We start from the raw sequence: 14,633 nt of genomic DNA, 5'->3' as shown, positions 1-14,633 counted from the left end.
TAAAACATATCAATAACATTTGACTCAACTGCTCTGCTAAATTGATATTCTTCGACTTAATAAGGCCGTGTTCACACCAAACGCTGTGTACAGTAAACATAAAATTGAAAAAGGAAATGGTGAATATGTCAAAGCGACAACCACCCGACCATATGTTTACATTTGGTTTAATGTAATGTACACTAGTTTCACATTAAAGGAGTAGGTCCAGTAAGAGCCCTTTATGGCCCCAAAATATAGCAGTTTTACAAAATTGTTAAAATGTAAACTTTTACTTATTTATTGGATAGTAGAATGGTTCTGCTACATAAATATGGGCTGTTTTTTCACAATACGATGCACATATATTGGGTACTAGCACCATTAAGTCATGCTAAATTACTGAAATCTTCACAATTCCAGCATTTTAGTTAAATTTTGGAAGGATTCCGTGTAAAACGAAAGTGGCCGCATTCGTGTTCATCCAAAATATTGAAATTGAAGTTGTATTTGATGATAATACATAACATATATAACGATTGAGGATGAACACGGATGTGGCCACTTTCATTTTTTGACAAAAACCATCTGAAAAGTGACATTTTTCGCATATTTGGTAGATTTTTCATATTTTAGCTTGAATCGAATCGTTTTTAATGACTAAATGAACTAAATTTCTTTCACATAAAAAATTGAATCAAATAAAATAGACACTTAAGTGGTCTAAAAGTGGTCAAAATCTTTCGTTAGATGAAATTGAAATTTGAGGCCAAAATCGGTCCTTACCGGACCTACTCCTTTGTTCACATCTATACACCTTGTTTAGGTACCTGCACATATGATTTGTTCACACTTGTAAACTATATGTCATTTAAATGTTCATTACGTAGAACCGAATTCAAATTTTCAAACAACTTATCTAGTAGTTGAGGAACAACCATTTGACTTTAACAAAAAAAGGGGGATGGATTTTTCCACAATTTGGTTTTTTAAAAAAAGGGTCATACAGATGAACAAATATTCTGAATTCAAAGTTACCCCATACACTATAGTGTTAAATGTTGTATTGGTACCATTGAAAAAAAAACTAAATAAAAATTTCGCGCGAGAAAAAAATCTGACTCAAACCCCACCCCCCCCCCCCCCTTTTTATTATGGTAAAGTGGTTGCTCCTTTAAGAAAGTCAATTTGGATGATTTGCAGTAGTTTAAATTTCAAATGGTATTTTTTTTTCAAGGAGTTTTTTTATTTTATTTGTAATTGTATTATAACGGATCGGAGATACTACACAAACAAACAATTAACATCACCCTTTATCAGTAATGCATTTATGAGTGAATCGTTGTTTGAGTAAATACCAGTGGCAAATTTTTCTGTCAGTGTTCAGTCGATTGAGGAACACCTTTTCAAAATAATTATGTGTTCGGCAAAAATGATGGATGAGTTTTTATAAGAGGTTAATAATGCTACGTAAAGTGTTTTTATAACAAATAAATATATCAAGTTTAGACAAATATTTCTGTAAATAACTTTATTTATAAGTGTTATAAGTATCAATTTTATATAAAATCGTTTCTTTTTTTAAATATACATGGGCAATTTAAAGTTCTGAATGCTTAGTTTTGTGTACACTTAACCTTCACAAGGCCTACATCGACTATCGACTGCATGTAGACAAAACATGATTTAAACTACATGTGAACATTGAGTTTATCAATGGGAACGTAATTATGTTTAGTTTATGTGTGAGTTACACTAACACAACACCGAGTTTAGGTCAATGTGAACACGGCCTAATATGTTTACTGAAATAAACAGCAACTAAGTACTTCAAATTGATCTTATTATAAGAATACAAAAAGTATCAAATCTACCTTCTGTCTACAATGACATTTAACCTTTTGCTATTTTACCACTTTTAAAATGCATGTCCTTACTTGACATAATGAAATCGTTGTACATATTTAGCCATAGATCGAATTCGACTGCAACATAATAATTATTTTGTGCGCAACTGACTACTTAATTCTGTATTATCAATAACTTTAATGTAACGTGATACTTTTCTAGATTATATATCTTTATTCTCAATAAACCTGTATGAATATTATTTATAAATTTACACAGTTTGATGAATTCAGATGTGTTATTTTGAGGTCGCAATCTGCTTGTATTTGACAATATTTGATTTTTTTAAAATAATAACGTGACATACAATGTTTTCTGATTTCTTCAAAGTATTTACATTCTTATATGTAATGCATTTAATTCCTAATATCATTTTATCACAGTGTATTATTCACATTATTATAAAACGTGTCACGGTACTTTGCTATCCCAAATTCATGTATTTAGTTTTAATGTTATATTTGTTATTCTCATCGGATTCTGTTTAATGCTTAGTTCGTTTATGTGTGTGTTACATTGTAATGTTGTGTCGTCATTCTCTAATATTTAATGCGTTTCCCTGGGTCTTGGTTTGTGACCCGGATTTGTTTTTTTTTCTATCGATTTATGAGTATTAAACATCGGTATACTACTGTTGCTTTTATTCCTAACTCTTTAATTCCATCTACCTTGTTCAATAGGGAGCTTTTGATTTTTGTATTACGGATTACCTACTAATTTTCGGCAGGACAAAACATCCTTAAAACATTGCTTTACAATTTAAAAGCGTACATATATGTATTAACATTCTTCTTAAAATGACTGTACACACACGGTTTTAGCGCAATCATACATACTAAACGGAAATTTATGTTTAGAACAAACCAAATTTATATAACATAACATTCATTTGCTCCATCAATTTTACTATTACAGGCCCTCAAGTTATATATGCTTAAACTGTTACCCTCTTTGTTGTTTTATTTAAAGAATGACTGTAATACTTGTTTATCTTTTCGAAATAACATACAAAAATATGTGGTGCACACTGAATAACCTGAATAGCGATTTACTTTAATGTGTTCACCTCATTTTATATGTTATTTCGAATAGACAGCAACAGATATTAAAGTCTCCTTACAGTTTAATTCTAAATTATAATTTCAATGAGTAACTATTGATAAAAAAAATTGAGACGTCACGGCCACGGTCACATGACAAATCACTTTCAGCCATTTAGAAGACGTGTTACATCAAAATTAAAAATTATAACATAAATGCTTGTTTAAGACCAAGATAAGTACAATTACCAGAAATATTTTTTAATACAATTTTACTCTAAGATACATTATATGAAACAGTGTTATCATCAGCATAATTTTAAATGGTGCTTTTTTTTGTACAAAATGAATTATGTCATTTAGGAAGACATTGACAAGAACTGGACCAACTTCCCACTTTCGCTGTGAATATATGTCACTGTATTCTTTAAAGCTGTCGGTATATTAATGTATGGGAAGACAATAATCAAATAGCAGTGTACTTCTGAAAATTGGTTATAAATAACGATATGAAAAAGAAGATGTGGTATGATTGCCAATGAGACAACTATCCACAAAAGACCAAAATGAAACAAACATTAACAACTATAGGTCACAGTACGGCCTTCAACAATGAGCAAAGCCTATAAGTTTCTTTTAAACAAAGTCTTATGATTATGTATATAAAATAAACTCATCATAGATACCAGAACTAAACTTAGTATATACGCCAGACGCGCGTTTCGTCTACAAAATACTTATCAGTGACGTTCGAATCCAAAAAAGTTAAAAAGGCCAAATAAAGTACGAAGTTGAAGAGCATTGAGGACCAAAATTCCTGAAAGTTTTGCAAAATACAGATAAGGTAATCTATAATAGTCAAATTTAATCATTTAAGTATATAAAACATATTCAATTTTTAGTGAAATTTGAAATATCATATGACTTCAAAACGAAACTGTGATATAAAATAATTTACAATAATTTAATTATTGCGTTTCCATTAAAATAATCCTTATAATGCCAGGTTAAACTCCGTCTTGTGAAAGTTCATTTTATTGTTCAATATAATCAAACGTTACCAATTGTACGGCCATTGGGGTAAGAATCGGGGTTAAACGTATAACTTTTTATTTAAAAACAATTGTTATATATAATTCACCAAATTTTACAGTCATAAGAAATCATATAAATATCTTGTTCATTTTCGACAATCAACAGAACACTAAAAAAAACAAAAAGCTATATTCAACAGTAATTGTTAAAAACCCTGTTTTAGTTCAAATGTACTTGAAATGATAACTTGCAAGCTTCAACAAGCTTTACATATTTGATCAAAACTGCGCAATCGGTATGTTACAAATAATTAAAAAAAAATATAGACATTTAAATCGTTATTTCTTAATAATTTAACTGTAGCGCTGGTTCAGACATGGATGCTGTTATTTTCGTCACACTTTTGCTAATTCTAGTAATTGCTTTGGTAGACGGTAAGAACATTAATATGACTTTTGTGTTTATCTGTTTATAATAAACAATTATGTGATATAATTTACAATAAGTGCTATAATGGGTCATAGTTCTAAAATTTTATCAAAAATTCATAATCAAAAAAGTGTTGCCTCACACCAGATGCATACTATTATTGCGTATCTAAATATATTGATAAAAAGTGGTGTTGACCAATATAAGTCTTCGTATCACTACTAAAACACAGGAGTTTGTATTTTTTAAGCTCTAGTTGGAAATATTGTTTTTTTTTCACATGCATTTTTCTTGTTTCTTTTTGTTATTGTATTTCGGCACCTTACTGGCTTTTGAATTTTGATAATTGACTGATTCCGATGTATATTATGATACCGTCCTCTTGGGATGTTTTGATTGATTAAATTTTATAATTTGTGAGATGTCTTATATCTTTTTACATACATTAATTGTAATAAGCTCAGCATTATACTATTATAAATTCTTTGTCGATGTGAACCATATTATTTTTTAGAATATTTGTTTTATTCATATGAGTTATGACCTCGGAATATTATCCAGAAAGCCATATTTTTTAATCAAAATTGCACATTTTAAATGTACACTTGTTTTATTAAAGCCATGGAAACATTTAAACACAAGTGTTATTCAAAATAAAACCGGATCCCATTTCCAATGCTACAGTTCATTTGCATATATATAAAGATATAAAGGAAGTAAATAGTTGTCAGTTTTTTAAAACAAGAACAGACTATCAAGTGGAAAAAAGTTTACATAGTACCAGGATTATAATTTTATACACCAGAGTAAATAGCATTCAAACTTGTAGTTCATGTAGAACAGCAAAAATGGATTTCGTAGTATTCATAATTGGTATATTTCCGTTTATAATAAACTGTACAAAAAGATAATTGTATATGAATCATGTATATTTTCATTCATTTCTTATGAACTAAACATGTTTCTGCCTGTTTGAAAAAAAAATATACTTTTTTCCTAAATGTGATTAAAAGGTTGACAATCTGCCGCGTATGAAAGTGAGAGAACATTTTGTATCAATTATTTTTTCTACAATTGTAGCTCGTTGAACTTTTATAGCCACAAAGTTATTGTAATAAAAATACCCTCCTTTGTAACATAAAGTTAGCGTATGTGTATTTTTCTATAAATTTTGAAAACAACGGTTTGGATTCACTAAATAGATTTCGCTTAATTTACAGATTCGTCTACTTCAAAAAGTTTTATTAAGCATCAAGTTATTATGTCGTACGGTTATATAAGTTAGAAAAAAATGAAAATTGAAATTATATTTCTGAGGTCCAGGTACATTTATTTCTCGGTTTTCCCAATCTTTTTTAGCCGTATATGGCACAACTTTTTTTGAAATTTGGATCCTCAATGTTCTTCAACTCTGTATTTGTTTGGCTTTAAAAATATTTTGATATGACCGTCACTGATGAGTCTTATGTAGACGAAACGCGCGTCTGCCGTACTAAATTATAATCCTGGTACTTTTGATAACTATTTATGCTAAATTGAAGATCGATTGATAAAGCATCATGTAATTTTAAAAAAGTAGAACATTTTGTTGTTTTATGCAACCATAATCTCTTTCTTCCTTTCTCTTGCGATCCATTGAATAGTTGTAAGGCAACCTTTCAATAACTCGATAGTTTTATAAATATCTTGTTTTTTTGTATTTCCACTTTGGATGTCTTTATTTGGTTACAACTTAAATTTAAAATTTAGAATGGAAATGGGGAATGTGTCAAAGAAAAAACAACCCAAACATAGCACAGACGACGGACGATGGCCACCAATGGATCTTCAATGTAGCCAGAAACTCCCGCACCCGGAAGCGTCCTTCAGCTGGCCCAATAACAAATATGTATACTAGTTAAGTGAAAATGGACGTCACACTAAACTGTTTTGTAAGCTAAGAACGCGTTCCTAAAAACCTTTCCATTGCAATTATTATAGCAACAAAAGGTTTGTAAATTTAAAGGTCAACAACATAATTTATACAGACAATTGGCTATTCGAAAACGAGTTGAATCCCATTAAAACTGCAGAAGACATGTTTTTCAAAAGTCTGCGAAAACCTTTCTTTTTAGTTGAAGTTTTTTAAAGCGTTCCGTGCAAATATTTGGTAGAATTAAAAAATAATTCAAACGATACCCAATACTTTTCAATAATACATTATACCATTACCAGCCAATGACATGGGTGTTATAACAAGGAAGTTACTATGTTAATATTGATAGTTGCTATTTATAATTAAGGTCATGTGATTCAAATAAACTACACTATTGACAAGATCTGTCTTTTTTAAATAACAGATCTATTAGCTATTCAGCTTAAAAAAAAATTAGTATTTATTTTACAAATATCACCTTCAAAAAAAGAATAAAAGATGTAATTAGTATTCCAACTTATACTGTAAACAGTACATGTCTACATATTTGAATTAGCAAGTACAAATATACGGGAAATCTTATCTAACAAATCGAGCCATTTACTGGTTGCCTTTTTTTTTTAAATGCATTGCATATGTGTCGTATATATCACTTGTGATAGGTTAAAATCAACCTTAAGACATAACACACAATATTGCTTTATTTTATTGATAAAGACACTTTTACAAGGAAGAGGATAATTCATCCAGGAATAACAACGCACTAAACGTTCAACATGTATATCAGACTATTCTGAGCTGATAAATGTATGTTGAGTCAAATTATTAAGTATACACATTTTATGAAACATATCTATTCTATTTAGGCCTACTTGTTTTCCACACCCATGATTAGCTTATTAACACAATTGGGTTCCGAATATGTTGATCTCGATAAATGCTTTTTCCAACAGAGTGTATTGAGTGAAAGGAAATCTTTATCCTGTTGATCTATTCATATTGCTGTCATTAATGTGCTTAACTGGAGAATCAATATAAAAGGCAATGAAATACAAAAAAAAGGAAGGGTAAATTAAGAAGAGGGAAAGGGGTTGTTGCAAACCATCCGAATAATTTCCAACCGATACAGGAAACATATGCAGAAAGTTGAGTAGAATCGGAAATGTTAGTCTCTGTCAGCCTTTAATGAAAAATTTCTAAACCTTAAGTACTATAGATTACTTAAAGATTGTGTTTATCTAGTAGAGTATCATGCTCAATATATTAGACAATCATTTGATATATATATCACAGTACTAGAATAAACATAGCAGGTAAGGTGTCAGGATAGCACAAAATACCTAGGTACGAAAGCAAATTTGTCTATTTTGTTTGAAAAAAAATTATCACATGAATACTATATAAATAGCATCAATCTTCTTAAGTTTACCAGGTTAAACAAGCATGAAGATTTCAATTTTCTAGTATCATCATTAAATTTCTCAGGAGTAACAAATTCTCTGTCCCATCGTATGGCGTTTACTTATACTTAAAAGTTACGGACTCCTTTCTCAAAACCTTCTTAAACAAAGGTATTTCAACTCATTACATAATTATGTTTGTTTCCCATTCTTAAACATCAAGGCACCAGAAAAATTTCTGATCTGTAAATAAACCGATTTTTTCGATTCTTAATTGTGACATTGTGTCTAAGTTTGGATTTAGATAGCGGGTGATGCTTATACGGTAACAGACGCCTACCATGCCAACGTACCAAATCTTTGCCATTTTGGAGTAGATGTATTTTTTTTATTTTTTTTGGTGTACCCAAGTTTTACTCGTGTTGCTCAGTCTTTAGTTTTCTATGTTGTGTTTTGTGTTCTGTTGTTTGTTTGTTGGTCTATTATATTTTTTTTGTACCCATGTCGTTGTCAGTTTATTTTGACTTATGATTTGAATGTTCCTCCTTTATGTTTTGCATCTCTTTCGTAATTTTCTTAATGATTTTATTATTTAAAGATCAGTTGATAACTGTTGCCATTTATTTGAATTCAGTTTATAGTAATCGCTTTTTTCTCATAAAGATAAAATTGATCGGACGCAATTCGTTTTTAAAATTTAAATGGTCTTCCTAAACACTGCATAGCATAGAACTTCTCTTTGCAAAGAGAGCAGGGGTTTTAATATAAATTTTAAAAAAAAGAGGCATAAGTACCAAAGAGACAACCTCCATAATATAACGCTTAGTATTTTTTTGTACCCATGTCGATGTCAGTTTATTTTGACTTATGATTTGAATGTTCCTCCTTTATGTTTTGCATCTCTTTCGTAATTTTCTTAATGATTTTATTATTTAAAGATCAGTTGATAACTGTTTCCATTTATTTGAATTCAGTTTATAGTAATCGCATTTTTCTCATAAAGATAAAATTGATCGGACGCAATTCGTTTTTAAAATTTAAATGGTCTTCCTAAATACTGCATAGCATAGAACTTTTCTGTGCAAAGAGAGCAGGGGTTTTAATATAAATAAAAAAAGAGGCATCAGTACCAAAGTGACAACCCTCCATAATATAATGCTAAGTAAACAATTTCATAATGTCTTTCAATAGTCTAAATTAAAACCTTGAAATTTAAAAAAAAAAATCTGTTTTAGTCCATAAAAAGAGTCTTTTGTGTGATTACTTTAACTGAAAGCGGAGTTGATCTACCTTTAATAAACATGTCTCTATATGACTCATTTATAATTTGTTTATGACCCCTTCTTTGACTGATTACTAACCAAACGTAGTACTTTTTTTTACAGGTCAGACGTGTTACCTAGGCTACAATCTTTGTACAGGATATAATTGGTGCTGTCCTGATGGTTACGTTTGCACTGGGTCAACAACCTGTTTATCTATTGGGTAAGTACGGTCATTACTTAAGAAGTCTGTTTATCTGTTAAATGTACATCAGCTGTCAACTCCATGTTCACCAATTTGACATAAATTATCATAACAAACTTAAACTTATACAAAAATATTCAAACTATCAAAAATATAAGAGAAACAATTAAAAATGCATATCCTTGCTATAAAAAATCGGCCTTATGTACGTATTTTAGACTAATTGACCTCCTTATTTATATCTGTTTGATTTCTAACAAGTATAGGAATAAAGAGAGAGGCAGTGTTAATCATTAATATAAGTCTGAATCCCGTTTCAAACAGGGTGAAAAGGGGGCATTTCAAGCTTTGTGCATATAACCTCGAGACGGACATACCCTGTCAGGAGTCTTTTGGCGCCAATCACTGTTTTTCAGGGGTTTCATTTGTGCCATTTTTTCTTCTTCTGAATCATGAATTACATATAATATACATATGCAATTTGAAGCTAAAAATCAGAAACATATGAGAATACGTACGCATTACATTTTCGCGCATTTTGAAGTTAAAAAGAAAATACCATTGCGCGAAGCTTTTGATTAAGTTTACGCGCATTCATTTTACAGATATGTAAAATTAAGATAATTTAGATATAAATTAAGACTCTAGTTGTTATGAATTTAGAGCTTATTTATAAGTTTAAATCAAATATTTTCATATGAAATTCTTAAAAGATATTCAGTTATCAAGAGCAATCATTTGTGCACGATGAATTATTTTCCGTATTGACAGAGCACTTACAGTGAGAGATATTTCATTGCTACACACCGTAAATAAGAGCAATATCAAAAAATAAAGGGTCACAGATACCAGGCATACCTTAAACAATCCGAAACCAATGCTCACTACATGACAGATTTTATTCAGCACAACCATGTACTTCTGTGTCAAATAAACCAATCAGTGATACCAGGATTGAAATGTTTATATTGACGCCAAACGCACGTTTCGTCTACAAAAGACTCAAAATCATAGGTTTCCTTTTGTATATTGAGCTTTAACTATTCATCTCTTCACGAAATGTTAAATAAATACTTTTAATTATAAGATGTGCTAATGGTTTTACATTTGGCAAGTTTTATAGATTTCAAGGAGCAAGTGTATCTGCATAATAAAACGGACAAACCTTATGTAACAAAGTTATTATCATCATTATATGCGCAAGCTAGCATCTATACTATTAAACGAGAAGACCTTATTTTGGGTGTCGCTTCTCTTCTTTCCACAATAAATTAATCAACACGCCACTGTGTCCTATAGGTACAGTGCATAGTGCCATTTGTCATCCATTCATATGATTATTCAGATTGAGTTATTTTTGGAGAAAAACGAGAAAAAAGGCATCCGGATATTGTCCCGTCATTGGACGAAATTTTAAGTCAGATTAGACTTCCGGTTTGCGTTTTTCTGTGTACTTTGAACATACATATATAAAGAATAAAGTGTATTTTCAAAATTCTACCTGCTATCAATTTCAAGTTTACTATCCACGGCAGTCACAGAGTTTATTAAATAGAGAGGGTCTGTATACTATATCAATGACCACTATGGATAGCTTAGTAAACTTCGAATTGAAAGTAAATACACTATATTTATAATAGTAATGAATGTTCAGAATATACAGATAAGCACTGAAAATATTCATTAGAACTTTTGATACTTTTTCTGAAATTCTCCGGTCATTAAATCTTTTACAAAATTCATTGATTACAAAAAAAAAGAAGATGTGGTACGATTGCCATGTTGAGACAACTCTTCACAAGAGACCAATATGACACAGATATTAACAACTATAGGTTACCGTACGACCTTCAACAACGAGCAAAGCCCATACTGCATGCTCAGCTTTAAAAGGTCCCGAACTGACAATGTAATTTAACAATTCAAACCAGAAAACTAGCGGCCTTATTTATGTACAAAAAATAAACGAAAAACAAATATGTAACACATAAACAAACAACAACCACTGAATTACAGGCTCCTTACTTGAATGTTCATAACATACTAAATGTATGTTTATATTGAAATTGATAGATAACCCAAAAAATGGGAATATTGGAAACAAAGAAGGAGGGATAAAAAAAAGCATTTTTCCTGTCCCCAATAACCTATGACTTATGATACTTTTGCTTAAATTCTCCAGTCATTCAATATTTTACAAAATTCTTCCAACAACACTTTACATACTTTAAACTACGCTCTGAATGCCCGCGATTTCGCGGGTGTGTTCTAGTACCTTTGAAAGTTAAGGGATGTATATCATCTATTCATATGGACGTGTATGACTATACCTACATAGAGGATTTGTCAGTCAGACAAAAGTACAATAGTTTATCTACCTACCTCGTGAGCCTACTCATGACCAATGCATTGTGTGAAGGAACAATATAAAGTAACACATGATGCTGATGTCAGCGGAGTGTTTGGATATATAAACTGTGCTATTTTCAAACTTTTGGGGGGATTGACTTCAAAACTACTATACGAACAGTGTCGTCAAAATGTACCATTATATCATGAACCTGCTTAAAAGTCTTCAATTTATCGACAAAAACATTAAGATTAAAAGATGTATCAGTTTACACAAGTTTACCTGTTCAGGAATGCGGGTAATTGTGATCAAAAGCTGTGAGCAAATGCAAATATTTTTGTGTGCAAATGTAATGTACCGGAGCAATCTTTCAATCTTCAATCACACATACAACAGTTGACTTGCACCAAAAATCAGAAAGTAATGAATTTTATCAAAATACGCAATAACTGCTTTTTTTCAAATATTAGTATAATTTTGGAATGTAATAAAAGAAAGGTCACGTAATGAACTGTTTTTCCTTTTCTCTACAAAAACATTTTTCTGATGAATAAGGTCTATGTGAACTATTTAGATGGTCTTGAAATGATGATGATGATAAAGACAGGTTTACAACGTTAATTTGCAAATGATAATTGGTTTATAACTCGTTTAAATGCATTTTTGTGACGAATGTATTGAAATAATTTTTCGAGAATATAGTCAACGAGAAATATTATCTGTTTTCAGAGCAATAGTCGGAGCCTGCATTGGAGCTATAGTTGGTCTTGTATTTTTCATTGTCCTAATATACCTCTGCTGCAGATGTAAGTTCTTAAGTTTTACTAACATGTACAGGCAGAATAAAATTGAATAAAAAATCAAATAATTGTTATGATTTTAATAGAAAAAGACAACATTTCATGATTTATCAGACATCTAAAAATGAGACGATAGATGCTAGTCGGACATTAAATCTCATAAATCGAAAATAAACTGACAACCCCATGATCATTTTAGGCGAGTATCAAAGTAATAAGGTTAAAGTCGAATGTGTGCCAAAATTGGTAATTATCATAAATTAAATAATATTTTTATTTATATCAAAATATGCTAGAGTTTTGGAGTATCATTAAATGCCACGATTATTTGAAAAAAAATTCTAGTTGGTGATAAGAGGGCTTCAGAGAAAGAAACAATAATCAATCATGCATCTAGGTTTCAAAAGTTTTCCAAGAAAAATCGAAATAGTGGAATGAGCTTTGCAGATGAATAAAAGATTTAAAAAAATTGAAAACAACAATTTAATACACTCATAAAATAATGTGATAAATAAGAACCAACTAAATATATTGTGATACATGCACATGGGTAGTACTACATCCTGCTGAAACGTCTGATGTTTGTGAGACTGTCAATTAGTTGGATGTGTCCTGATATTGAGTCTCTTAGAAGTGATTACTATGTGTTAGTTAGCAAGAATTCCTAAATTGGTTTTTGGTTTGGTTATTTTTGTCTTCTTATTAAATTTTATTTTAATTCCGTGAAGCGTATGTATCAAGTCAGAAGCACACCGTCGCTGGGCTTCTAAAATGTCATATACGACTTTTTGGGCTGAAAATACTTTTTGACACCAATGGTCTGGGCGGGAGGAAATCTTTGAAATTATAAAATAGCATGCAGTTAGTCTAAATAAAATGTGTGAAATAAGACATATTACACAATTGACAATGTCAGTTGTTTGTAAAGTTTGCTTCCAAAATGTTGTCTGAAAACTTGAAAATCGTTGTAGAATGGCTTTGGGAAAAAAAAATTATTGTACATTTCTTTATTTCTGTGAAAATGATTTAAGTACTTGGATAATCCAGAAATGTCAAAGTTTTTATTTCACTGCCATTTTCAAAAATGTACAAGTTCAAATACGACATTTTGGAAGCATGCATTTTGCAAAAAAAAAATTAAAGCCTGTAATTTGTAATTTACAACATTTACGAAGCCCAGCGACGACACTTATCCTTTTTTTTTTCTACCTTTTTGCAATTTGTCATGCATGGGACTTAGCGACTTTTTATACGATATGGATTTTGCTCATTGCTGATGACCTATAATCGATTCCATCCGTCATTTTGGTCTGTTATGGATATTTGCTCATTGGTTATCAAACCACGTTCATATACTTAATTTACTTGAATTATTTTGCAACATAAAACAAAAAAAATCGTATTCAACCTAAAAAAAATGCAAGTCTAAATCGAAGACAACTGCATTTGTATTAACTTGAAAATAATATATTTTTTAAAAACAGCAAAGAAAGGCACAGTTGGAACTGTTGTAACACATCCGGGTGCTCACACAGTAGTTGGACAACAACAGTATGGTCAGCAAGCTTATGGACAACCGCCTGTATACGGTCAACCACAGTACGGACAATCAAGTGGGATTGCACAGCCAGCCTCTGATCCAGTATATCCACCTACTAAGGAATAACGTGTGCGTTACAGATACTTTTTCAAGACCTTAACGTTTATTATATCTATCGAAATGCTATTGCGTGTATTTTACATAACCTCTTCACATATGTATGTTTCCCTTATGCAGTACATGTGATAATAAAATAAAAATATTATTCTGTTACAGGCCGTCTTATTCATAAATAGTAAAAATATATATTCTAATTCATGAATAGTAAAACTGTCATGTCAGTTAACTGATAATAGTCTGTTGTTATTTATGCATTATTGTCATTTTTTTTATTTTTTTTGTTGTGACATCATCTGACATTAGACTCGGAAATTCTCTTCAACTGAGTTTTAATGTGCGTTAATTTTTGTACATTAACTAGAGGTATAGGAGGTACGTTGAGATTTCATCAACATGTTTAACCCAGCCGCATTTTAGAACCTGTCCCAAATGAGTAGAATCTGGCCTTTGTTAGTCTTGTATTATTTTTAATTTTATTTTCTTGTGTACAATTTGGAGTTTAGTATGACAGTCATTACCACTGAACTAGTATATATATTTATTTGGGGACCAGCTGAAGGACGCTTCCAGGTACCGGAATTTTGCACTGCATTGAAGACCTGTTGGTGACTTTTTGCTATTGTCTGCTGTATGGTCGGGTTGTTGTCTCT

At 30.7% G+C, this 14,633-nt stretch overlaps 1 protein-coding gene across 1 annotated transcript; it reads left to right on the top strand.

Annotated features, from left to right (window-relative positions):
- Nucleotides 1–4,267: 4,267 nt before the first annotated feature.
- Nucleotides 4,268–14,136, top strand: LOC134712792 (uncharacterized). Its single transcript, XM_063574663.1, has 4 exons — nucleotides 4,268–4,396; nucleotides 9,092–9,191; nucleotides 12,253–12,329; nucleotides 13,808–14,136. The coding sequence occupies exons 1-4, from the start codon at nucleotides 4,339–4,341 to the stop codon at nucleotides 13,987–13,989; spliced, it is 417 nt and encodes a 138-aa protein (XP_063430733.1). The 5' UTR covers nucleotides 4,268–4,338; the 3' UTR covers nucleotides 13,990–14,136.
- Nucleotides 14,137–14,633: the final 497 nt, after the last annotated feature.

Source organism: Mytilus trossulus, chromosome 3, assembly GCF_036588685.1.
Source record: "Mytilus trossulus isolate FHL-02 chromosome 3, PNRI_Mtr1.1.1.hap1, whole genome shotgun sequence".
Lineage (NCBI taxonomy): Eukaryota > Metazoa > Mollusca > Bivalvia > Mytilida > Mytilidae > Mytilus > Mytilus trossulus.
Note: the sequence above shows the minus strand (reverse complement) of the source record. Positions and strands in the feature narration are given on the sequence as shown.